This window comes from Genypterus blacodes, unplaced genomic scaffold (assembly GCF_046128005.1).
Source record: "Genypterus blacodes isolate CSIRO-AG114 ecotype Tasmania unplaced genomic scaffold, CSIRO-AGI_Gbla_v1 ptg000022l_1, whole genome shotgun sequence".
Classification (NCBI taxonomy): Eukaryota; Metazoa; Chordata; class Actinopteri; order Ophidiiformes; family Ophidiidae; genus Genypterus; species Genypterus blacodes.
The window spans coordinates 3167501-3195071 of record NW_027466835.1 but is presented as its reverse complement, the minus strand read 5'-3'; the positions used below and the strand labels follow the sequence as shown (position 1 = coordinate 3195071).

At 45.2% G+C, this 27571-nt stretch overlaps 2 protein-coding genes across 4 annotated transcripts in view; both read left to right on the top strand.

The window, feature by feature from the left end:
- Window positions 1-1171: 1171 nt before the first annotated feature.
- hoxb3a (homeobox B3a) overlaps window positions 1172-27571 on the top strand; it is a 51544-nt gene continuing 25144 nt past the window's right edge. The window contains exons 1-2 of one of the 3 annotated variants that reach the window (XM_076143008.1): window positions 1172-2116; window positions 14489-14884. The gene's annotated coding sequence lies outside the window, so the exon portion shown is untranslated. Of the gene's footprint in view, window positions 2117-14488; window positions 14885-23944; window positions 24073-27571 lie in introns of those variants that run through there. The other 2 variants (XM_076143012.1, XM_076143010.1) reach the window with 2 other exon arrangements.
- Window positions 6274-13282, top strand: hoxb4a (homeobox B4a). The gene is made up of 2 exons (XM_076143015.1): window positions 6274-8781; window positions 10620-13282. Exons 1-2 carry the CDS (start codon window positions 8325-8327, stop codon window positions 10919-10921), a joined length of 759 nt encoding a protein of 252 aa, XP_075999130.1. The 5' UTR covers window positions 6274-8324; the 3' UTR covers window positions 10922-13282.

Sequence of the window (27571 nt, the reverse complement as noted above, 5' to 3'; positions counted from 1 at the left end):
CATGGAGCCAGAAGCCATTTAAATAGCCCAAATCCATGTTTTGAGGCGAGCTTCCTCTCTCCAGTCTTATCAGCACGAGCCTGTCAAAAGAAACTCCTGGTTCACTATCCCAAAAATATGACTCCTTATCTGATTTTCCACGGGATGATGAATGCCTGGCTCAGTTTACATTCGAGCTGGTCTTTTCCTTCAGGCTCTCGTTGATTCTTTGAACAGCATTGATAGAAGTAGAGAGAAGCACTGATGACATTTTTTTTTGTGCTAAATTCTAGTCTATTTATTACATTTATTTTAAATAATGAAAATGCCACCAAACTTCCTGCAGTCATGGCTACAACTTCAAACAAAATCTCGCTTCTTATTCGCATGATTTTTGTCCGTGAGAAATTTTGCAAGAGAATCTTTTTCGAACGGTTTGAAAATAAGTTTCTGAAGGCCTGCTAGCATTAAAGTAGCTTACAAATATTGAGGAGGTATGGCTGTATTGAGTATTTGATAATGGTTATTTACCTTGATACCAAAACATGCCATCACCTGTATTCAAAAAGATCTAATTCACGTCAGAAATACAAATGTTTTCTACTCATCATCAAATTAGAGAGAGGAAGGACACAGATGCCCTAAAATTCTGTAAAGTGAGAGTAAGCAACAGTGTAAGAGGAGAAGTGGAGACATATGGTTGCGTGGTAAAATTCGATAATAATCTTGAAGAGTGTCGAACAACGCCAATGTAAGTTCACCTGATATCTCCTCGCCTGTTGGTTCGAATCCCATCTAAATCAATTGTTAAGTGTAAGACGCTGTTTCTATATGATGCAGTTTGTTGGCCACCGTGCGCGCGTGCGTGTGTGAGTGTGCACGGTGGTATTATGTATGCGTGACAAAAGGGATAAGGAGAAATGATGCTCGGTGAAAGACAGAGAGAGAGAGGGCAAGAAGAAGAAGAAAGACCCCCTCCTCCACATCCACGGGCCATTTTTCTTCAACGTAATGACTCCAACTCAATTCAGTATGACGGAGAGAGAGAGAGAGAGAGAGAGGGAGAGAGAGAGATGGCAGAGAGGGTGGGGGGGTGGGGGGGGGGGGGGGGGGTAGAGGGGTGTCGGCTGTGCTCGGGGTGAACGGGAGGTCAGCGCGTCTCACCCATATTAAAATGTGTGCAGAGGACGCGGGGTGACACGCCTCGCCCCGCTAAACAAAGAGTGCGCCAAACTGGCAGATTAATTTGAAAACTTCACACACACACACACTCTCACACACACACAACACTTAATGCCTTAAAGAGCCCACAGTCTTCACGGCAGCCTTGCTTGGTCTTTGCCTTGCTCCCCTAAAAACCGCTCGCTTAAACGCCGGGAAATGCGGAGAAGTGCCACCGTTGAGGGGATCCGTCTCCTTCATTTATCGCCGTTTGTTCTTCCTTACAGGGGGGAGAGGGACAGAGAAAGGAGAGGGGAGAGGGAGAGAGAGAGAGAGAGAGAGACGTGCCGGTGTCGCGGTGTTACGCTGATGTGTTGCCTTCGTTTTCGCTGGATTATCGCCGTCAAATTGGGCTTAATCGCCCTCTGATTGTGAGTCAATTCACGTGATTTACCCGCAGATTTGTTGGCGGTGCGTAATGTTTACGTGTTACCGGAGAGCCGAGGGCGCGCGTCTGTTGTATGTGTGTTGTGTGTGTGTGTGTGTGTGTGTGTGTGTGTGTGTGTGTGTGTGTGTGTTTGGGTGGGTGTGTGTGTGTGTGTCCGCCGCGGAAATGAGAACCACTTTTTTTTTTTAAAGACATCACGTAGAATCACGAAGAGGTCAAAAACCTGTGGCGTCGGAAGGAAGAGAGAGGGAATGAGGATAGAACTGAGTGAGAGAGAGAGAGAGAGAGAGAGAGAGAGAGAGAGAGAGAGAGAGAGAGAGAGAGAGAGAGAGGCTGAAAAGGGTAAGGCTTTATTTTCATGGAGGAAAAAACGATTGAAGTGGAGAGGAAGAGTGGAAAACAGCGGCCAGGTGAGCGACTTTCTGGAGAGATGAAGAGCAGAAATTGGATGAAAAAATATAAATAATGTTGAAATCGACGTGGAGATATGAGAGAGAAGAGGCGGACCCACCGACCTGCGACACAGGAGTGAGTACACAAAACACACATGGACTGGAAGCAAGAGCCTTATTTGCATATCACTGTCTTCCGTGTGTGTGTGTGTGTGTGTGTGTGTGTGTGTGTGTGTGTGTGTGTGTGTGTGTGTGTGGCAGGTGCTTTGCCCACGCTGGGAGGAAGAGGAAGAGAAAGAGGAAGAGGAGTCCACGTGTTTCTGCAGAAACCCGCTCTCTCCCTTCCTCCTCTTCCTCCCGTTGCTATACTTGAAGGCAGTTGAGCTTCCGTATGATGACTTGATCCATCCACAATAGGCCGAACACGTCACGCTGTGTGTTTGTGCCGCGTGTTTCCTCCGCGTGGGCTAATTAGTAAAGCTGATTACGCAACTGAACTTGGTGTGACTTTTAGCAATTGTACAGGTGTACTATAGAGAGAGAGGGAGGAGGGGGGAGAGGGAGAGAGAGAGAGAGACTGCTTTGGCCTCAGAGGGTGAAGGCCAGGTCGTGGCCACTGAAGGTTAAAGATCACACTGGACCTCGGGGGTTAAACTTTCTCTCCTCGCTGTTTCTTCCTTTTAGCGGGATTCAAACCAATAACCCCACACGCCGCAGCGACCTGATCGTGTCCCGGCTATAATGAGAAAGTACATCAATTCTGAATGTTGTTGTTTCTGTTTCTCCTCTGGTCCTGACTCAGCATCCCAAGCTGCTGCGGTTTGGATCAGTTTCCATCCAGATGTGCGCTTCTTGTAGACACATGGTTGATTGGCGGTGTTGGATGTGTGTGTGTGTGTGTGTGTGGTTTGTGCTGTTTGTTTTCCTCGGCTGATTGCTGATTTACTGCTCTCTTTGATTAGAGGCCCAATTTGGGATCAGATGGTTGTTGGTTGTTGGGTTGTTACCGGGAGCTGAGACGCTGCCGCACGCGTGCCTCAGCTGTGTTTAAGGCTGCTTTTCATCTTCAAGGCCAAGCGAACACACACACACACACACACACACACACACACACACACACACACACACACACACACACACACACACACACACACACACACAAACACACACACTCCTACGAAATACAGCCGGTTGATCAATAACACTACAAATTTTTCAGGACTGAGCTTTGATTTGAATGAACGCTTGTTATTTTAATCACAACATTAAATATAGTAGAATCTAGTTTCCATATTTGGCTAAATTGTCCAGGGCGTGTTTCCGTACGCTCATGTATTTACTTGTTTTGATGCAGCAATGTTTAAGATAGAGCTCGGTTTTCTTCTTCGTGTGATTTCAGGCTGCTGCTACTGCTGAAAACGAATTTCCTCTTAAATCCAAAGCTCGAGTATACTGATTGATTCTTTCTCCTAAACAACAAAACGAAGCCCTGTGTTTCGGCCTCTGCCTTCTTTGCTAGCTTGCGGCACAATAACCAGGCGCCGGGGCCTCATTTTGATTTTTCAACCTGCACAAAGGAACCGAGGCACATTTCTCTTTTTCGTCGCTTTTTCACTTCAGTGATATTTCAGCGCATTGACACGTCAGGTCGCTGCAGACAAAAGGCCCGTTTAACCCTCCAATATGTTCTTATTAATGATTTTTCTCGTGTAGCTTATAGCAAACAGAGGCTCTTATAAATACCCGACTGTGAATCTTATTTTCTGAAATTTATTTGGACTTATTTCAATTTAAAGTCCGTTTTGATCCCGACTTCTACCTTCTGTCAAGATATTTACGAAAACAAATTCCCCATTCCATTGCCACATTTAAGCTTTTCATTATTTAACACACGCAGGGAAATCTTACCTTAACACGCCTGGTAAATAATCCATATCAGGTGGAGGAAGGAGACAGACAGAGAGGGACAGAGACAGAGAAAGAAAGGGAGAGAGACAGAGCGATGTGTGTCTCTGATGGGACAAACTTGTTTTTACAAAATGTCATTGATTCGCAACTTTAAAGCTTTGTTCACGCATTCTCCCTTCCGCTCCCTGAATATTTTATTGCTTCTGACACCAAACACACACACACACACCTCCTCCTTCACCTCCGGAAATTTACAGTTTGTGCTCGATGGTGTTTGAGCTGTAAACGGAATCGAACCTGTATGTTCATACCCTCTCTGTAATATAACGCCTTTATATCTGAATCCTTACAACCGGGGCTGAACTGGCTACAAACTAAAGAGTGTGTATGTGTCCAGTGTGTGTGTGTGTGTGTGTGTGTATGTCTGAAAGCAGGACTGGCTTGTTTTTCGAGTTGGGGGGCGCAGCTCACAGCAAATAGTGCAGTGGTCATATTACAATATAAGACCCAAAGACCTGACGCGACATGGAGAGACACATTTAAAGGGTTGCTGCAATAAATATGGGTTTTACAATACTCTATCTCAGTTTATGTGTGTATGCGCCATTTTACATACACGCTGCATCTGTTTCCAACATGTCTCCGGGTGTTTGTGTGCGTTTTAGTTTGAACTCTACCTGCAGCCCGGGACAAAGGGGCTGTTACTACCCTGAATGGCTGCTGCTGACAAACTTGACAGAGGGACAGGAAGTGCTGCAGTCAGACTCAACACACACCTTGATCGATACCTGAGATGACCCGCAGCACAGCGAGAGGTCAAGGTGACAGAAACAAGACCAGCGCACCTGCACAGTGCGGAAAATAATGGGATAGAATAGAATAGAATAGAATAGAATAGAATAGAGTAGATTCAGGTTGATGGCGCTTTTCATTGCAATCTGTGTCCTCATTTTTTGGCTTTGTTGTACGGTGTGTGATGATGTATGGGCAACTTTTGGAGGAAACGTAGGGCACCAATATTGCCTGCAGCAGGGTGGGAGTGTGTGTGTGTGTGTGTGTGTGTGTGTGTGTGTGTGTGTGTGTGTGTGTGTGTGTGTGTGTGTGTGTCACAAAATCAATGAGGGACCAGCATAGGGGTAGCACAGCGCTGGTGACAGTAATGTGGTCAAAATGACTGAATAACGGGAACATTTAAAAATGCGTCCAAACCAGGTTGATTCGTATGAAGCAGTTTATTTATGTTTAGGTGCATAAGTGGTAACACCAGCGGGATATGTAAGTAAAGTTAAACAGGTTTAATCAAGCTTAGTAAGTGAGGAATAATGCCTTTTGCTGTTTGTCATTGACGGACAGGCTTTGATATAAAGGGACGAACACACGTGACTCTTCTTCTTCTTTCATTTCAAAGATTGCAGGCCTCTTCCTGTATTCCGTTCAAGTCCCTTTTAATTCACTTAGATTGAAGTTTGGAAAAGGTCGAGGGAACATTTATTCATTTATGCATTTGTGTCGGTCCATTTTTCAGATCAACCTTCGAGAGTTTTTGATCAATCATTTTTCTTTTTTTCAATTTTCTGAAAAACTACGGTCATTCTTAATTATTCCAGGACAGACTTGTCATATTTGGAGCCAAAATTTATATCTAATGTGATTTGGAAAGAGATTTAGATTTTTAAAATTCGCTTTAAATAGAATAGGAAATTAATCTGAGCATCATGAATAGACTTCAGTGTGACGCAGGCCTGTGGATCTTCCACCTCTAACGGACAGACAGTCCAATAGAGGGTTTAGTTATGATAGAAAATTATTGCTATTAATTCTTAGAAAATGTTGATTAAAATTGTTGCTATTACGTCTACTTTCAGCCGTTTTACAATTTATTTATTGCATTTTGTTCAGAATTTATTTGAATTTGAAGTAGAAAATGGACCCACAATTACTGTCAACCGGAAAATATTTCACTGTAGCCCTTATAAAAAATAATGCACATCTTTTTATGACTTTTATTTCATTTTATAGCGAAAATTGCGTAAATTGTGTTTTTATTTTTGTTTAGTTTACGAGTCATTAAATGAGTTATTTGACGGTCCTGACTTACGGGAAATGTTATGGAGTAATAAAGTTCATTTCCCCGTTCAGCAGCATGGGGGTCAGAGGTCAGAGACAGTTACAGATGGAGGAAAATATTCCCGTGCGTCTACAACAAGGAGTTTATGAAAGCAATAAAAGCCCATCGACGGGACGCGATGGCAACGTAACCTTCCGCCTCCAGAGAGCCGCTGTCTTCTATATCTACCCTGTAGATCCGGATTTGTGTGAAAATCATTAAAACAATCACAAATTCGCTTCTAGGGGAGTATATAGTGGATTTACACACGACGGCAGCGATGGAGAATCATAGAGAAGAGGGGAGGAGAGGAGAGGAGGAGACAGGAGAGGAGAGGAGAGGAGGAGAGGCCTGTGGCAGTGGCTTTATTGGACTCTTACACGGTTTTTACACAACCATTTTATTTTAAACTACGCTATTAAAACCCTGCATGTGTGTGAAGTTCTCTCTTTGACACCGTATTCTCCTCTCCGTTCATTTTACTGTATGTGATTCCTGCACTGACACGCCGAAGTTGTGTATTACAGAAAGCCTACTATATTGAATGTTTTTGGCTCCGGAAGGTGACGTCATTCAAAAGAACACGGTGTTATTTGCTTCTATAATAAGTCAAATCCGTGTAGACTTTGTACATTTTGTGTTTTTTTCCGTTTCTGTGAGTGCATCACTGCTGTTAAGGCAACTTTAGGCAGGTTCTGGACCTTCTTTTATTTATTATTTGCCTGCTCGGTTTGAAAAATGATGCGATCAGCTTCAGTCTTCATCTTGGAAGGCGTATAAAGGAAAAAGGGGGGGGGGGGGGTAAGGTTTCCATTTGGAGACGGTCAATTTTCTGGAAACAAAGGGCTGGATATCTCCATCATCTTCACCACGTGTGTGTGTGTGCGTGTGGTTGTGTGTGTGTTGATAACACTGCAGAAGCCTTCTTTCGATTAAGAATCTAAAAACTAAGCCCCATCTCTATTCTATTCTATTCTATTCTATCCATGTTTCCAGCACCTTGTTGACGTTTTTTGGGGTGTGTGTGTGCCTCTCCACTCCTGTTTTCCCGTGCAGTGTATGCAGTAAATCCACCAGTGTGAAGGTGAGATGAGTTGCGTTGTGTCGTATGATATATTCCATGTTTTATTTAGTATTACAATAGTGGAAACAAAGAGAGAAACTCGCTGGCCGCTGCTGTGTGTGTGTGCAGGCACACGGCCGAGGAGCTGAACTTCCATCAGCAGAGAAAACAAAAGAGCTGTATATGTCTGTTTAGTAATGCATAGCTCAAGGGCAAAAAAGCCGCCACATGCACGGGTCTGCATGGGGCTGCACATGACTGGGAGCGGAGGTATAGCATTACTATGCCACTGATGTTAATATCGGAAAGTGAGAGGAAATAAATCCTGTTTATTCATGCAAGGCAAAAGGCTGAGCATCTGAATTACCATGCAGGGGAGAGTTAAATGTGAAATGGGCGCCTGTTGGGCTGAGCGGAGCTTTAAGAGGAGGGGACGACCGACGCAGGACTCTCGTTCCTAATGCAAAGGTCTGTTCGTGATTTAGGAGACAGTGTAACCTGAATTAGTTGATGAATTTTCTATCGATCCTAAACAAGCCAGATTTATCTCTGACACCGGTGCTGCTGCTGCTGCTGCTGGGTGGCGGTGCAAAGCAGCCAGTCGGACCTCTCCCACTCCCACTCCCCTTTATTAGCGAAGTCAAACCAAAGGGGGTAAAAAAAAGAAAAAGGAAACGACTTTGGCAATCACGGCGTTACACACTCAAATACACACAAACACACACGAGGGGATGTAGGCGCCACTTTACGTCCCTCCAAGCACTTTCTTTCCCCCTTATTTGAAGTCCCTGCCAAAGTGTGTGTGTGTGTGAGAGAAAGAGGGTGGGGGCGGTGGTTACAGTACTGTGCGCATGTGTGGATGAGCATCTGAATGTATTTTTGGCACGTCGACGTTTTGTTATTGTTGTGAATTTCATGCGTGCCACATTTGAGAGAGAGACACTGACACAGAACGGGACACTCAGAGAGAGAGAGAGAGAAAGAGACAGAGGGGGGACTTAAGTCCACAAATGCCCACAAACTGAGTCCATATGATGATGCGCGTGCTGGAGCCGTGTTTATGCCTAATCCCATTTCCTTATCCGGGGCTCGTCATGGGGCCACGCCATTGGTCAGGCGACGTCACGTGGTTTGTTAACTTTGTTCACTTGACAGAAAAGTAGGAGGGTTCAACGGAACAGGAATAACCGAAGAGTAAAGGGATAAGATATAAATTTTAGTTATATATTTTCCGTGTGCGTGCAATTCCACAAAAGACTGAAATAAATGGCCATGAGCTCCTATTTGATCAACTCCAACTATGTGGACCCCAAGTTCCCACCGTGCGAGGAGTACTCACAGAGCGACTATCTGCCCAACCACTCTCCGGACTATTACAGCTCCCAGAGGCAGGAGCCCGCTGCCTTTCAACCGGATTCCCTCTATCACCACCAGCACCACCAGAACCACCGAGCCGAGCCGCCGTATACGCCCTGCCTGCGCACAGGGCAGCCCGCTTCGGTGGTGATGTCCCCCCGGGGTCACGTCCTTCCCCCAGCCGGGCTGCAGAGCACCCCCGTCCCGGAGCAGCAGCAGCAGCAGCGCTGCGACTCGGTGACACCGAGCCCCCCTCCACCTCCGTCCTGCGGGCAAACGCCGCACAGTCAAAGCACTTCTCCGCCGTCGAGCACCCGCAAGGACCCCGTAGTCTACCCGTGGATGAAGAAAGTCCATGTAAACATCGGTAAGTGCTCGTTTGGAAACTTCCTCGCCTTCCTCCCTCTCCCCGTGTCTCTACTGCGCCTTTGTGCTTGTAGTTTAAGCCCGTGCAGTCACTTAGGCGTCCGCCGTCAGAATCTACGGCTTCCCCTCTCTGCTCGCTGTTAGGAGTGGAGTAGTAGCCCTTGGGTCGAGATTTACGATCGTCTGTTTGCAGGGCCAATATAATTACACCCTCCATAAATTTTTATTGCACCTCTCCGCTGAGGTGCCTTTTGAAGTCCGATCGCAGGCTCGTCTGCTCTAATTCCTCGCCTTATGACAACTCAGACCGAGCCCATAAGTTAGCTTTTTATGCTTTAGTAATTTGATTTTAAGTGGTCGGTTTGTATAAACGGTGTACTTTACTCTATCGAGCCTTCCATCCCCACTCGTTGATCCGGGGGAGGCAAAGTTTTATGGCAGCTGAAATATTCATGTTTATGGAGCCGGCTGTAAAACACTAATGTAAAAGCGAATAGTTGAGTCTATTAGGGTTTCGCTTTAATGCTGTTCCCCGGTAATGGACTTGCTTGTCTGCAGCGCACTGGTAGAAATACAAGGCGAGTGTGTTGAGCAGGCAGCGATAAAATGCTTCTTTTGCAAAGTCACCGTTATGGCCGTGCAACACGCGCGCTAACCTGTTTACTGTTAATTACTACTATAGACAAGAAAGCAAAGCTCACAATTCGAGCGTCGTTTTGGCAGCGTGGCCTTTGTGAGCGCTTCCCACGCACGGTTGCGCCTGTATGGTTGTAGTTTGTTGAGGTTAGTTGAATCATTACCCAGTCGGCCATTCAGTGTGGCTGTGTAGCTGCTACACCCCCCCGCCATACCTCCCACAAGCAATTCACTCTTTATTCTTAACCAGTTTATACAAGACAGACAATACTCCCAGTCTGCTTCTGCACCGCGTGGTTATTCCTCCACGCAGACCCCCTCGCCGCTTGATTTGTCGGTGTCATGTGGACTATATTTCGGTGTGGCTGCTGCGCGCTTAAACGTGTCGGCACAACATTGGTTTGGAGCCCTCAGATGGTGAACGTGGCCCCGGTTTGCCCTCAAATCACAACATTTAGACACCAGCGTCAGGCGGAGGCAGTACGCGGAGGATCCGCAGCGCCGCAGGGCCTCACATGACACATGACAGCCCTGCCTGCCTGCCTGCCTGCCTGCGCCCAGTCCGCCTCACACAACAACAAAAGATATATGCCTCATACACACACACGACACACCAGTGCAGTGTGAGCATCGTGCACATTCTGAACCGAGGAGCGTGGAACCTATTGAACATGATCCCAACTGGACAACATAAAAGGATGCATTTGACCAACAAATACGTGTATATATACTTCAGGATTGTGCTTTATTGATCTCGTTGCTGTATTGGTTCAAGCTTTTACGTGTCCATACATGCATTCCTCTGTGTGTGTATATGCTCTTAATGCACACTTCTTGTCCTTATGAATTGAGCTTATTGTCCCTGTTTGTTTGCAAGCCTGCAAGCTCTGTTCTCCGTAGTGAGCTCACTGTGTTGGTGATAAAACAAGTGGTGTAAGCCAATAACTGCAGGCTGCTAAGAGCGTCCGTCCTCCTATGCGTTATCTCACAACAATGCATAGATTCAGATTCAGATTCAAGTTTATTTGTCATGCATACTGTGCATCTACAACCACTCTATATTATATTATATTATATTATATTATATTATATTATATTATATTATATTATATTATATTATATTATATTATATTATATTATATTATATTTGTGGTTATGTTGTCTATGTTATTATTATTATTGTCATTATTTGTTCTCCCACAGTAAGTACAAATTACACCGGAGGAGAGCCGAAGCGCTCCCGGACGGCCTATACGCGTCAGCAGGTTCTGGAGCTCGAGAAAGAGTTCCATTACAACCGGTACCTGACGCGCAGGCGCAGGGTGGAGATCGCGCATACGCTGTGCCTCTCAGAGCGACAGATCAAGATCTGGTTCCAGAATCGGAGGATGAAGTGGAAGAAGGATCACAAACTGCCCAACACCAAAGTACGCTCCGGGACAAACACCACCACAAACTCCCAGGCTCTAACCGGCTCCCAGAATCGGCCAGACGGACCCCTATAGCCCGGCCCACCTGGCTGTCTGTTTGTCCTTCCCTGTCCTCCACGTTTCTCAAACTGAGCGATCAAGTGGAAATAGCGCTTGGAACAGCCGGAACACCGGATTCTGCACTTTGCACCGGAATAACGCCTTTGTTCAAGGAGGGAGGGATGAGTGTCAGCGGCGTGTGCTCGGCCCTGATGTGCGCCGATGGGGGAGGGAGCGAAGAAGAGATTTTTCCATTCATAAATAATGAAATGAACAAAGTGGGCGGTTTTAAGGAGACTCTAAACAAACTGGGAAAATGATGCGGCTGCTTATGCTTTTATACTCTCCTTCACTCTCTCCCTCTCTCTCCCCCCCCCCCCCCCCCCTCTCCCTCTCTCCCTCTCTCCCTCTCTCTCTCTCTGACAGTTGAAGACGCTAGGCAGAAGATAATGTATACCGGTATGTGTGGCTTCTTGCTTACTTTTTTTCCCCCCCTCTATCTGTGATTTTTTTTTTCTCTCTCTCGTGAAGATGGATCCTCGTTTTCATCTTTAATCATGCCAAACTCGGACCCCATTTGTCATGTTTACTCTGCGGGTACAACGCAAAGGGGTGAACCGCGGCTCTGCCCATTACACCCCACCCCCCTTCCTCCCTCGCAGTTAAATAAATGAGACTCGTCAGGAGAGGTATTCTTACTCTTTTTACCCCCCCCCCCCCCTCCCCCCCTCCAACACACACACACACGCACACTCTATCCCTCCATCCGTCCTTATTGTGATCTCAAATTAAATATAAACTATAAAAACACCCCAATATCCTGAATAACAGACCATTCTGTTTGATGATTCTAATTGTTGGTCTATTTCATTACACACACGCACACACACACATACACGCACATCTATCTATATAGCTTTCGAAACATTTTTATTCTAGTTGTTTTTTTTACATTCAGCGTTGATTTTTCAAAAATGGCATTCTATGACTCATATGTCGAAACGTGTGTTTGTTTGTTGATTGTGATGTTCTATGTATACAAGGAAACGCAGACTGAGAGAGGCTGAATGAGGAGAATTAAAGTTAAATTAAGGCATTTACTTTACGAAGTATAAAAACAGGGTTTATAAAGCTGGACGAACAGAGAAAAACACTAATATATCCAAACCAAAATCCTGGTACAAAAATCCTATGAGACATTTTTAACGCAGCACTATACAATGTACTACCTATTACCTCAGTTGTACTTATATATTTTTTTATTTGTATTTTTGTTCGGTTGTTTTAATTCCACTCGCTCGTTTTAATGAAGTGACAGCATTTTTGGAGCTTTTATATTTTTGCAATTGTGTGACGAGTTATTATAATAATTATTATTACCTGCAATACAAAAGCGCTATTCTTTCTTTTCCCCCTTGTATATGAGAATTTAAAAACAAATGTAATTAATTGTGTAATTTAAAGAAGCGATTGTTTGTAGCCGGGGACATTCAGAGAGAAGGGAAGCGTGTTGTTTGCATGTCTGAAAGGTGGTGATCTATTCCTCCTCTTCCTCTCCTCTTCCCTCTTCCTTTGTCTCCTTTTGCTCTTCTTCCTCACCGCGCGCCACTTTTCAGACATTTTTTTTTTCTGGAACAAACACGTCTTTGAATTAATATTGTTTTATTTACATTCCAAAGATCCGTTACGTTGTTGTTGATGATGATTATGATGATATTGAAAATGTATCACCCCCCTCCTCCTCCTCTATGTACGTTGCTCCTTCCTCTGCTTCTTCCTCCTCAGTGTCTATACCTTCCTGTTATTTGTAAATAGTTCATAGAAATTTAAATAAATGGCTGAAAAAGCAGCGTTTTCTACACTCTTCTCTGTTGCTCTGGTATGATTCTGCTTTCTTTGGGGGTGTTACTGTCTTTTCGATTAACAATCGTGATTGTGTTTTGTAATCGAGTCGATTCATTGCCGATTAATTTCAGGTTGAATTCTATTTTTTACATCCTTGGCTTTCCAGCAGCCCTGGACCATAAAACAACATTACAAATATGAAACCCTCCTCTTCTTCCTCCTTCAAGACGAAGCGTAGAACGGGGATGAGTGTGTATTTTAAGCAGACACGCACCAAAAGAATATAATTTCATTTAATTTCGGTGTTGATTTTGCTTCCGAGCTCAAACAGGCCCGTCTTGAGAAATCAACGGCCCGGGATGATTAATCTGCCCCCGCCATGACTGATCCTGGTACATTACATCCTGTAATCTCGTTTTAAATCACAAACCGTACCTCCGTCTCACTCCCGTTTTCCCGTTAATTTAACGGCTGCTCAGACGGGCTGCACCGGGGCCGATTCAGCCTCTGTAGGACCCCTCCTCCTCCTCCTCTTCCTCTAAAGAGAAAATAAATGAAATAGTCTTGCTGTTCGTGTTCTTTTAATGCTTTAATGAGTGTAATTTTTGCACAACAGTTTTCCTGTCGGTGTTTTCTGGAGCGGTGCTGTGGGCGCATGTGTGTGTGTGTGTTTTTTTTTTTATATATTACAAAAAGGGGAGCGGGCCGGCGCCATAGCTCAAACTCTGACAACCAAATAGATAATCAACAAGACGAATGGCTTCTTTTGTAAGGCGCGGCTCTCGTATTAATTTTCATTTTCTTTTCTTAGAGCAGGTATTGAAAAATATAGAGCAACGGGGGGAGGGGGGCGAGAAAATAGCATTCCTCCCAATGAACTTTAAACAAAAAAGTGTGGCCCCCAAATTGGTCCGCGCTGCATTCCTCGGCCCGGAGAAGATTCCCTATTACTTGTTGGTTGATTTCTCTCCGGGCCTCTTGCCACAGAGACTCCCTGTGCCCATTTATCTGTTTTTCTTCCTATTTATGAAAGGCTCCTGCAGCGCAAAAAACAGCCTCCTATCAAACTGTAACACCTATATGTGTCCGCGCATCATGCCTCAAACACACACACACACACACACGCACACACACACAAAGTCAGTGAGCACACACAATGCGCCAAAAAACAGCAGATTTTCTTCGACTGCATCTCATTGTACAGAGCCAAAATGTGTTTTCAGGAACTAGAGCTCCAAACACACACACACACGCACACACACGCACACACACACACACCCACACAACCTCGGGCGGTGATATTTTTGTCCAAATTTCCACTATACCCCCCCAACACCAAAAACGCTCGGGCACATGCCCAACCCATATGTACCTCTGCAATTACCCAGAACCCCCCGGAGCTTTATGGCTGAAATAAATGAATTTGCGTGCGGGTGACACAACGCACAATAAAATCCACCGAGAAATCCTGATTATTCTTTTTAGACTCTTTTATTATACAGGCCTTCTGCTGCTTCACTGAATTGAAACAGATTTTGTACGGATCCCCCCCCCCCCCTCTCACACACACACACACACACATCCACACCTCAACCCGCACACCCCTCCCTCAAAAAAAAGTTCACCGCCATTATTTAGTGGACAGGACAGAGGGGAAGGCACCTCAAGAAAAATGTGGGAATTATACAAGAAAAAATCATTAATCACTTGTTCTTCTTTAAACACGTCTTCTCCTTCTTCTTCTCTATTGTCATCCAGCAGCCACACACAAGACCCCTTCTGCCAGGAGAGAGAGACAGAGGGAGAGACAGAGGGAGAGAGAGAGAGGGAGAGAGGGGGCGAGGAATAAAGATGGACAAGAATAAGAAGAGACGTCGTCTTGGAAGACAACTTGAGATGCACCCCCCCCCCCCCTTCCCCCCTCCCAACGCAGACACACACTGAAACACATGCATAACCCCCCGTCCCCCCTCCCCCCAATCTAATTTTACACAAGTATCCCACCAAAAGAAACCCCCTAGAAAACTCCGTGGAGTGAAGAAAATCCTAAGAAACTCCCAACAAAGCAGCATGTGCGTCTTCACGGAGCAGAAGAAGAAGAAGACGAAGAAGAAGAAGATGGCTCAGAGGCTGCAGGAGGTGGTGTGTTGTAAGGTAAGAGGCCTGGGAATTGAATTTCGCCTCCGCACTGTGTGACTGTGTGTCTCTCTGCCTCTCTCCCTCTCTCCCTCTCTGTCTCTCTCTCTCTCTCTGATGCCTGTTTGGCGTTTTTATGGTTTTATTGCCCCCCTGCACATTTGGCGAGGTCACGAGAAGGCGCCATTGATGCTCGCGGGGCTTTGATTTTAGCGCAAGAACGTTTGGAGCTGTGTGTTTGTGTTGGGAGGTGTGTGTGTGTACGTGTGTGTGCTTCTGTATCCTCAATAGTTTGTGCATCTGTTTGCGTGCCCCTTTTCCTGCGCTGGTGTCACTTCTGCGCCTCTCGGTGTCAAGTCAGGCCCGCTGCTTGTTGTTGTTGTTTACATTTAGCTGACATGGTTTAAATTGAAGCTTTTCGATGATGTCATTGCTCCAAACCAAATGAACGCAGATTCCTACATTGGCTCGGATTTCTCGGTGAAAATGCAGCAAACATGTAGGACAGAATGGCGCAGTTTGAAACACTCTCGGCTCAGCCTCAGCAGCTTGTTACGTATTTTTGTCTTGGCTGCATTGTCGTGGTTATAAAAGGTTGCTGTGGCTTAGGCCTGCGTGTTTTTAATGAGAAATCACTGGATGTGTGTGTGTGTGTGTGTGTGTGTGTGTGTGTGTGTGTGTGTGTGTGTGTGTGTGTGTGTGTGTGTGTGTGTGTGTGTGTTTGTGTGTGTTGTCAGCCAGGTGCGAACGGGGATATGAATAATACGGCGCTCGATTGGAGAGAGGGGTGTGTTTTGGGTGAGGGGGGGGAGAGAAGACAAAATTAAAGAAGTGTGTGTGTTTCGAGGGGGGGGGGGCTTGCTTGGTTAATGGATACTCTCTCGGTTGCGCTCCAAAACAATTTAGCTCGAAAACAAACGATCTGCGAGGCTTCTTTACAAATGAACTGCAAACGATCGCGGCTCAGGCCCGCGTATCTGCTGAGCCGAGCAGCAGCAGCAGCAGCGGCGGCCTCAGGATCGTGCTGGTTCCCGGTTTGACCCCTTCAAAAATCAATCTGCGCGGGATTAACAACAGAAGGACGGCCGTTCTGGTGTAGAGTTCCGGCCTCTCCTGGGGACGCGAGATGCGATGCACAGCGGAGAGAAACAAATAGCAGAAGCATATAGGCAGAGAGAAGAAGGAAGGGAGGAGGGGGGATCGATGGTCAAGCAAGAGGAATGGTGGAATGGCCAAGCTGCGGCCTCACAGGGTTCAACCAGGGGACACGTTTTTCTGACCGATGAGGTCCACTGACTCTGAAGCCAGAGGCTGACCCGTGGATATCACCCACACACCCACACACACACATCCACCTTCTACCCCTTGACCCCACTGGTCTGGTGGACCCTGCGCTCCCTGGGACATTTCCAGACCTCCGGAGCCCCCGGGCCAGTTAGTCATAACAGGTTGAGTTCAGGGCACTGTAACCCCGGGGCACGGCGGCCATATCGCAGCATTCACATTTCAGACAGACAGGCAGGCAGGCAGGCAAGCGAACAGACAGACAGACAGACATGCAGACAGGCAGGCAAGCAGGCAGGCAGGCAGGCAGGCAGGCAAGCAGGCAGGCAGACAGACAGACAGACAGACAGACAGACAGACAGACAGACAGACAGGCAGGCAGGAAGGCAGGCAGGCAGGCAGGCAGGCAGGCAGACAGACAGACAGACAGACAGACAGACAGACAGGCAGGCAGGCAGGCAGGCGAACAGACAGACAGACAGACAGACAGACATGCAGGCAGGCAGGCAGGCAGGCAGGCAGGCAGGCAGACAGACAGACAGACAGACAGACAGACAGACAGACAGACAGACAGACAGGCAGGAAGGCAGGCAGACAAGTTAGCTCAGCCTCAGAGGTTATCTGCAGTGTGCCAGTCAAGCCTAATGGTTGTGGTGTTGAGACAGAAACATAAATAAAAAGGATAAATTAAATTTTAAAAGTTTCATTTGGAAAAAGAAATTCATTGCTTACATGAATTCACTTTTTTCACAACTCAACTTAATTGTAATGTTGTGAATAATTGCCTGTTACTGAGCCTAAGGTGAACACAGTGTGTAAGGGTGAGCAGAGAGGCAGAGAGCTGCAGTGATGCTGGCTTGTGTTTGGACAGGCAGCAAGCTTACTGTAAACACATGTGACCTCTGATTGCCTCGCTGAAACGTCCTGTTACAACACTGGGACACGGCTCCAGCATTGACTGGCTGTCATGGTTCAATATTGAGGCGGAGCTCTGACCATAGCGACCAATTAATGCATGGTTGATCGTCCACACAAGGTCATCTTATCTCAAGCAGTAGAATACAGCATACAGAACAGAAGAATTATGAGTGTGTGAGTGTCAAAGTGATGTTATCCAGCCAACATTACTAACCAGCATTTGGCCGGTGGCTGGTGGTCATTTTCCAGCCTGGTAATCTGACCTGCAGCTGGGAGGGGTGGTGGTGGCGGTGTGTGTTTGGTGGAGGTACTGATTAATCAAAGGAACAAAGGCATATGGGACAATGTTGCTTGGAGTGTTAATACTGCATTTACATGGTCTTAGTTTAAGATGAGCTCACACATATTCCCCTTCAGTCACAACTATACATTTACACACATTTAGAAGCTCTGCCATACACGCGCTCCCTCAAACTACAAGGCCCATTGTTCCTCATTATGTGGGTGAATGCATTGTTCAGATCCACACATCTTCATCTCAATTTTTGGGTCAAAATAAAAAAGTCTCCGAACAAAACCTAGTATACCAAGAGTCAATTGTCAATCACTTCATACGTAGCTGAGCTTGATTGCAAAAATTATGCATAGCTCAAAGCTCAAATGACTTCATTTATATTTTCACCTCCCTGCCACAAAACAGCTTCTAGAATTACATTCACTCACAATTACATTTACACCTGAACTGCTATTCAAAATAAAATAAAAAATCATATTGAGCTCCTCTGAATGAATCAAGGTGGTAGGTACTTTAACAATGGGCATGTATTTAAGCCTCAGCCATATAGTTTTCTGATGGAAACTAAATCCTGATCAGTTATGGAGATGAAGTGATTTCATATGTGCCCTGACCGTATCAATCTACTGTGTAAATCTTAAATTCTTGGGATCAAACGTTTGAGCCATTGTTTATGGCAGCCTTTATAACAAAGGTCATTATAACACTATTGATTTTAAATCATATTGCCAATATTTTGACAATTCATAATGATTTTAAGGAGGCTCAATGTTTTGTTTCCTTTAATTCCCAATTCCAGGGCTTCCTGTGAGTCCTCCTATATGATATCAAATGTGTTTGTCACAGTAATCCACAAATCGGTGAATACACATCAATATGTATAATCTCTGATACATTTATGGACCAATCAGACTTGGAATCTGTTGCTATAACCCAAAGAAATTATAGAAAATGTGATGTTCAGTTGCTGGCCAATAGTCACAGATCAAAGATGATATAGGAAGCATATGGGAAAAAAACATACCCTCTTTGGTAATATACAGGGCTATTATGGTTAAAGATGGGGCATTGTTTGAATCATGTATGTTTAGTTCAATGTCAAACTAGTGCCTTATACAACTTAAGACGACTGTGAGAACAGGCTGTTAACTCTACTGTGTCCTTATGTCTCCTTACATCTATAGTTTGATTTATTTTCATTGTATTATTGGTGTAGTTCGTGAAGTATTATGTCTGTCATGATGTAACTCTCCATGGTCCTTCCCTGTCCCTCATCTTTTGTCTGCAGTTGAGCAGCATGATGCCTTGCTCCGGAGTAGTAAACCTCTAACCCTGCCAGTATTCTAGCAGGACTCCATTCATTGATTTCCAGTGCTATGCAGCCATGCCAGCAGCTTGCAAACTTTCTCAGCCTGGAACCTTGAATGGAGTAAATCTAATTTATGCCCTGAGCTCATGCAGGTTCATTAAAAACACGCTTGTTAAATTAAAACTCCTGCTGCTCTGCTGCTGGACTAATGCCTGCTGAGCACTTATTTAGTCAAACCACACTTCACCATTTGAAGTATGCTGATCTCCTGCACTGTGTTTGTTCTTTCCGGTTTGTGCCGATGCTCCTTTCGTTTTCTCCCTCTAAAAAACAAACGTGCTCGTCTAACCTCAGTGGGATTAGCGCTGAGATAATGTTGAATTAAAAGGAAACATGGGACTGCAGGTCAGGCACGCAGATGTGGGTCACTCCTCTCACTCTGCCCTGCCGCTCACACTTTGGTGCTGTCATTGAGATGTTTGGAGGGCTTTGACCAGCTGATGGAGCCGCGTTTCAACACCAGCTTTACACAGGAAGTCCACAGGCTGCCAGGATTCACACACACACACACACACACACACACACACACACACACACACACACACACACACACACACACACACACACACACACACACACACACACACACAGTCTGTCTAGCTGTGTTTGTCCTGCAGTGACACACGAATACACAATATCAAAACGTAACTTTCTCAACAAACAACTAACAACTGTTGCTACACGTGTCTCGCGGTGTTTACTAATTGCCAGACAAATCGCTCTCCCGCTTCTTTTTTTTGTCCCCCCTCCTCCCTCGCGCTCGTTGCAGCCGCAATGCCGGAGAAATTTATTATGGTGGAGAACGCGAGGAGCCGGGGAGGTCACGGTGCAGGCGCGCGGGCTTTCGGCGCGTGGGCTGCGGGAGGAGGTCGTCACCGGAGATATATGGCTCCCAGGCTTTAACGCGCGCGAGCCCGGCGCGAGGGAGCCCGGCGCGAGCGCTTTAAAAGTAGACGTATATTAAGTATTAAAGAGGCAGAGCCAAAGTCCAGCTGGCAAGTTACGACATCACGAGACTACACGCGATTCATTTCCGCTGCCTTGGCTAATAAAGCATTAGACTTAAGGGCAGTGATAGCTTATTATTAACCATTATAATAAACTCAACTGTAAATTTAAGTAGCTCGCGGGCTGTCTTCGAAAACTCAAATTCTCATAAATTCCAGACGTTGTGAAATCTGACGCAACATAAAGCCAAAGTGACAATGAGAAACGAGACATACGAGATAAAAATAATAATATGTGCGAGTGATTGTGTGTTTATGTGTGAGTGTGTGTGTAAATGCGTTATTATGGGTGACGCTGCGTTAAAGTGAAAAGAGGCAGGCCCGCAGTAATCAAGCTGCTGTGTGTGCGCTCATATCCGTTACGTTTGAGTGATGAAGAGGCCCGGTTGACTAATGGCGGGACATTCGGCCTGTGCTGCAGTCTATTGATACGGAGGTATTAAACAGACGTTCTCCCCCACTCTACCCGCCGCATTACCGATCACTTATCAATACCCTAACGAAGTGGGCGCGCTGACCGCTCTTATCTGGAATATAAACGGCAACCCAGAGGTTCCGCGGTTCTTACGCTGCTCTCTAAATCTGGGATGCGAATTACGATTAAGATGTTAAAAACAATATGCGGGAGAGAAAAGAAGCCCTGCAAATCATGCGGCCAGATTGAGAGCATTCCAATTCTTCTCTCTCGTTTTCTCTTGATGGCACAAACGGTTTGCTGGTCCCCGTCACGTTCGTGTGTTGTGAAATTTTAAAGGAATTTAAAGGAAAACGTACAAAATAAAAGTAAATGAACAATCTGATTTCAATCTTAATTTTTGTTTTCACTCCCCCGCAACCATAGACGCTTTGTGATAGTTAGTGGATCATATAATATAAATAGAATGATTCATTTTCGAAATACTTCAAATGATTGAGATCAGTGCTTTTATTCCCAAAGTGTAGTTTACAACAGTACCAACCACACTAATCACCAAAGATTAAACACATATGCATCAGTTTAAAAGGGACAATTCCCCCCAAACACTGCGGCTCAGACACACACACAAACATACAAACGCACACACACATCAGGCCGTTACCGGGGGTTATAACGGAGAGCTTGAAGATCCCTCCGTTAAAAGAGCAATATGCAAACTATAAATGCACAAACAGCTGAGGTATAATTGAGCTATAACTCGACTGTGCTCCCTCAACTGCTTTGTAAAGTCTGTTTTAACATTACTCAGCGATTATTGATCCTGACGTGTGTGACATCGAAGAACACGGTCTCGGTGATGTTTACAGTACACACAGCCTGCAAGGATCCACAATAGATTTGAATGTCAATAACGGGTTAGGGTTCCTTTCATTATTTAAAAAAGAATAGTAAATTAGGGGATCCGTGCTTAGAGTAGGATTTTGACTGGCGATATCCTTATTTATTGGTTATTGATCTCGATTCGAGGGACACAGAAAGACACAAGTACCGGGTCAGGGTCTGGGGGTAGGGAAGGGGGGACTTCTCCAGGCTGGCCCATATGGAGAGACCAGCCTGGGACATCTCTCCTATATAGTCCGGTAACAGGCGGAAGGCAGGGAGGGGGGGGGGGGGGGGGGGGGGCTGGGTGAGGGGGGCCTGGGACCTCACGTCTAGCGCAGCAGAAGAATATATTTCAAAAACCGCTTGTGCGCGTGCTGCCGTCTCGAGACAGATTTACGAGCCACAGTAAAAGGCGAGACATCCGGGCTTGGTAAATCAATCTCTCTCTTCCTCTCAGATGAATCTAGCAAACATTATGTAATAATAAAAATAATAATAAAAAACAATAATAATAACAATCAGAAGAATGATAATAATAATAATAAAAATAATAATAACTGCTCTTCTACCTCGGAATAATAGTTTTACTACTGAATCACTCAGACAGTTTAATTCTTTGGTCTCTACATGTGAACAAAAAGACATTTTGAGATTCTCTCTTTTTCTTTTTTGTTCCAAGCCCAGTTAATCATTAACAAGGAGGAAGATTCTCGCTGTCTTAATCCATCACGGACTGGGAGACCACCAAGAACCCAAAGAGCCAGGCTGCCATTACATAATAATAACAATAATAATAATAATAATAATAATAATAATAATAATAATAATAATAATAATAATAATAATAATAATAATAATAATAATAATAATAATACATTATTAAAAATAATGGTCCAGATTGGTGACTTGCAATGTCTTTGATCATAAAACATTTGATTAGAAGAAATTTCAGTTTATATTGCTTTTTTTGCCTAATCGCGTTTGCGGAATGTTCACGCACAGAATTAATACAAAGTGGTCTGGCCAAGTTGTCCATCTCTCACTGATGTTTCCTGTTCAACGATCGATGTAGTTCTTTATTCTTTAAAAAAAATAGTTTCACGTTGATTTGTAACATTGTGGATGCTTTCGGAGCTGATCTCGCGTTGCTTTGGTCTCAGCCGCTACCTATCTTGTTGTGCTGTTGTTTCAGACTGTGATTGCAATTATTTATGGCCGTCATTACAAGCGTCATCATCACCACTGCAAATGTTTGATTTCAATCTTGTTGTGTTGAAAATCTCAAAGAAACGCCGCGACAAATCAACATTGCATGAGGCAGCGCATGTTTGTTGTCTATTAAAGAGGACAGAAAGCTGCTGCGCTATGCGGGACTCACCAACTTTGTTTCTCCTCCACGCTCATTATCTTCATACATATATTTGCAAATTCTAGTCCAACCTGAGAGCATCTGCGCTGTACCAACCACCTATTCCAGATAATTACATTTGAGAATAAACAGCTACTTTTCTCCACAGCCATTCAATATAACTTAGTCAAATATGAATGTAACATATCAGTGAGGTGTGCAGGTTTTTATGGACATGTCTCCGTGTTCCTTTGAAGAGAGACCAACTGCGAGTCTTAAGGAGTGTGCGGCCTTTTTGTTTGACCTTGAAGTGTTTCTCGTTAGCCTAGCCTACTAGCTGTGTGTGTATTTGTGTGTGTGTGTGTGTTGAGCCCTGGACCTCCATTGTTCTGCCAGGAGACAGAGAGCCGCGAGGATTCCTGCGCCCCATTGTTGCGGCCCTGCACCGCGGGGGGACATGTCTCTCTCTTTCTTACTCCTTTCTGTCTCTCCCCTTGTCCCAAACCCTCTGTCTGTCTTTTCTACACCTCTCCTCTCCTCAAATTAGCGTTTCGTTTTTCTAAATGAACAACAGGATTATGCAGAGAGATAAATAATAAATATCTCAGTTTCTCTCTCCAGCGGTCTAAATATTATTACCAACTCTCACTTTTCGTTTCGAACGTGAACTTGCAATTGGCACACGAACAATTCCGACCTATTTCCTCCCCCACAGACACACACACGCCGTTGTCTTGGATCCTTCTGAGCTGATCGGTGTTTTAGCTCAGCTCAGGGACGCATGAAAATGTCACCAAATAAGAGAAATAAACGGCGCCGTGATTCACCGCGTTCCAGTGAAATATGCCCCCCAGCCGCGCACCGTTAGCGTGGAATAATTCTGCGGTGTAACACAGTGAAATATAACACAGCCCGAGGAATTCCCTCTCCTGTTCTGTCGAGTAACGGCGCGCTGAGGAAGAGGTGACAGTGAGGAATAACGGAGAAAGCCTCTGATGCGGGGAGTCATTTTTTAAAAACGAACATAGTCGGTGACAATCATCTTTTATCGGCCTCTCTCTCTCTCTCCCTCTCTCTCTCTCCCTCTCTCTCTTTCTGTCATAATTCTGTTTCTATCTCGAACACACACTTTATCACACACATACTGAAAAGGTTGAAAGGTCGGCCTGAGAGTTTCTCACTGGTGTTTTCTTCTATATCATTTTACTCGAACAAAGATGTACACGAGTCCATCACATCACACACCGCATGCTCGCTCGGGTCCGGATGGGACGCGGACCCCCCCCCCCCCCCCCCCCCTCAAAACGCCACGTGATTCATTAAATAATTAATGCAGAGGATGCAGAACAGATATATATTTGTCAAGAATATAACGGCAAAACGTGGTGCTGCTCTGGAGTGTGTGCGCGCGCGCGTGTGTGCGCGTGTGTGTGTGTCTGTGTGTGTGACGTTGAAAATTCAACTGTCCTTAAAAAAATACAAGCCCCCCTATAGCGGTGGAGAAAGCGAGAGGGAGAGAGAGGGGGGAGAGAGAGAGAGAGAGGAGAGGGGGGAGAAGTGGAGACACCAAGAAACGCCGAGAGAGAGAGAGAGAGAGGAAGAGAGAGAGGAAGAGAAAAGAGAGAAGGAGGCTGCAATAAAACAAATTTGGACGGGTGTGCGTCTTGCGGGTCGTTGTGGACACTGTGAGTATTGCGGAAGGAAGGAACTGCATGGGGGGAAAGCCACACTTCTTCTTCTTCTTCCTCCTCTTCTACTTCTTCTTCTTCTTCTTCTTCTTCTACGCTGCAGCGCTGCCTTCGCCCGCGTCCTTGTCAGTGAATCATAGGCTATTTTAACACCGTGGTAAATATGTCCAGAAATACCAATCTTCCGCCGTGTTTGCTTCCATCCTGTGTGTTGATGTCGTGTTGTTTACACATCACCCCCCCACCCATCATCATCATCAGCCATTGTTTATAGGTTGGAGCGGTGCAGCCGCGCAGCCTGCAAACCACAGAGCAATGCAATGTTAGCCGACGGCTGTTTATATTTTAAGAAGCACTTGGATATTCTTCTCCATCTTTCTCCCATCACCTCTTGTCTGCCCCTACATCTCTCTCTATCTGCCTGCCTCTCTGTCCATCCTTCTCTCTCTCTCCCTCTCCCTCTCTCTCCCTCTCTCTTCTTTTTTTTTCTTCCCCCAGCCAGCTACTTCTCTTGATTTATAGTGAGGCAGGGTGTCAGCGTGCGGCCGCGGCTGCCATTGTGCGTTTGTGAAGGAGTGCTGTTGTTTATGGTGCTGCCCGCGATAAATCATGTTTTTTGCCTCTGCTGCTGCGGGGAGACGGCGGGGGAAAATGACGCTCGGTGTTCCGATCATGCACCGTAAGGAGAAAGGAAGAGGAAGTGGAGGAAGGAAGGAAGCGTTCCGCGGCATCTCCTCCTCTTCTTCCCTCTCTCTGTTCCCAGCCTTTCTCCTCTTCCTGCTCCTTCCTTCTCCGTCTGCCTGCCTTCCCTCCATTCCCTCACATATCACTCCGCGTCTCTCTGCTCTGCTCAGTGACGGTGCCTGGCGTAGCTCCGGGTCTTGAATTACTGCGGCGACCAATTAACTGGAGATTTGTTTAAATTTGGCACACCGGGCACGCCTCGGCCGCCATGAAATCTCATAAAGAAGTCCTGCCGGTCAGGAAAAGCTCATCTGTTTCTCCGGCAGGCAGGTTCCAGTGAGTCCAAGAGGCTGTGACGACGCGATTGGCGCCGGTTCGAATCATGCGCCTCTGCAACTTTTTAGAATATAAAAATATGAAACTTTTAGCTTTCTTCAACACACGTAATTGGCTTTATTACGTTGAATCCAGACTCATATGAACTTAATTGTATATATTTGCATACTGTATATACTGCAACAGCGTCATCGTATATTGATATACGGCACCCGAGGCACCCGTGGGTCCTTTATCACCCAATTCACTGTACGCATAAAATTATACAGTTATAGTTTAAGATTTGTTTCCAAAGCGTTTTTTTTTTGCAATATGTTTTCTTTGGATACTTTTGCTGGAATGGAGATGATCACTATTATTCATGTCAGCACTCAGTGTGCCTGCTTGTGCTCAATCTCTCCTCGCAGAAGTAGGGATGGGAGTTTTCCACTACTCCGCTTTTTGTGTGTTTTGTTTTCACTCGTTTATGTGTTGGAATTCTTACGCGTCGCTAAATGAAGCTCTGTTTCATTTCTCCTTCTTTACATTTGGCCCCCCTTTGGCGCGGCTTTACCGCAGATCAAACGGAATGGACTCGGTGACACATTTTCAATTGGCTGTGTTGCCATTTTGCAGCCCCGTCCAATAGTAGCAAGTGGAGCAAAGTGTGTGTGTGTGTGGGGGGTGGGGGGGTGGGTGGGTGTGTGTGTGTGTGTGTGTGTCAGGTAATATGATCGGTTTACCTCATAACTCACGACAGTATATGTACTATATGGCGTGTGTGTTGTTTTGGTGCCACCAATTATGCCACCAGCTGGTAGCATAATATTGTATACAGAATGTTTAAAGAGCAGTTACGTAATGTTTACAGAATCAAGAGACAAAGACGGGAGGTGGGGGGTATTATTTTTAATTATTTATTTGCTCTAAACACCAACTTGCAATAGCAGATAAACAACAACAACAACAACAATAATCATACTAGTGCACAGGAATGATATGAATGCAAGGAGTATTATCATATATGTATTACCTTTAATATTTACCTATGTGGGCGGTACTTCCTGCTGCGGTGGATGGATCTCTATCTGTTTTCCTATTACATTTTAATGGATGGCTCCTGAGCAAACACACACACACACAGAGACACGCACACACACACTCGGCCGTTGCTGCTATTCTGTAAACCTTAGCCTAACCAAATTCAATCAGCACCGCAGCTCCCCATCACATATTAATGGCGGTAGCAGCAAGAGGCAGCGCTTTTCAAAATGTCTGTTCCTGCTGCTCGCCGCTGTGTCAAAAACAATATTCCGCCTCATTTATATGGACGGAGAGAGGGGGGAGGGGTGTTTTTCATATATATTTACAGATTTCACTGGGTGTATGAATATATATATTTATATATTTATCGGTCTCATATCTGATTTGGGTGACAAGCGTGTGTCTGAAATATTCCCCCCGGTCCGGACTACAGAAGGAGAGAGGCTCGATCCTACACACACACACACACACTCCTGACTGAGGAGCGAACACGCCATCAGAAGCAGTCGGTGTATCTTATCTTATCCCGGTCATGTGTCCACTGTGGAGTGTGTTGTGTGTGTGCAGATAGGCCCAGATCACACCCTGCTGAAATAACTCAAATATTTGAAACTGTGTTGAGAAATGATATTACTCCCTGTCTGACATCCATTACCGCTGCTGCTGCTGCTTTACAGGCTGCAATACACTCCTGCGCGCCCACGACTACACACTCTTCCTATTCACAACCATTTGCAACCTAGAGATGTAACCCCACTATGAAACACACAGATTTCCTTTAATTTGGAAATTAACGTTTTTGGCGAAAGCTGCGACAGGACAATGACAGCAGCAGGAGCAGCTCGTTATGACATCACCGCTCTCACGTCTCTGTTTACGGCTAGATCATCGTAACTTTAATGATGAATTTAATCGCGTGCATTTCATTGATGCTAAAGAATAGAATTTTCCGCTGCGTATTATCTATTCAGTGAATGAACGCGGATGATAATAATAATAATATCTCAGCACACACACACACACATCTGGCTCTGAAATGTACTAAAACACGCATGTTAGAAACGGTGTGATCGATTCAAAGTTTTAAACGGAACAATGTTTTCAATAATCAGAACAATACATGTTTACTTATTGCTTATCGACAAAGACAAGCTCGACACACACGCCTGACACACACCCTCTTACTCACATTCACTGCTGAGACTGGCAGACATATTGTTCGGTATCTGTGTTCTTCTCCCACGCAGGAGCTAGATAGAATTGCGCCTTACGACCCTCCGTGTAATGGACGCGTGCCTCGGCTGTATATCACAACTGCTTCCATTCCTTTAACATGTTTGTGCTTTAGATCAGTAATGGACCCTTGCTTTTAATATACAAACGAGATGTGAACATATAACTATTTCCCACCTCGTTTAAACGCATCATACCTGCATACAGATAAGACTGATTA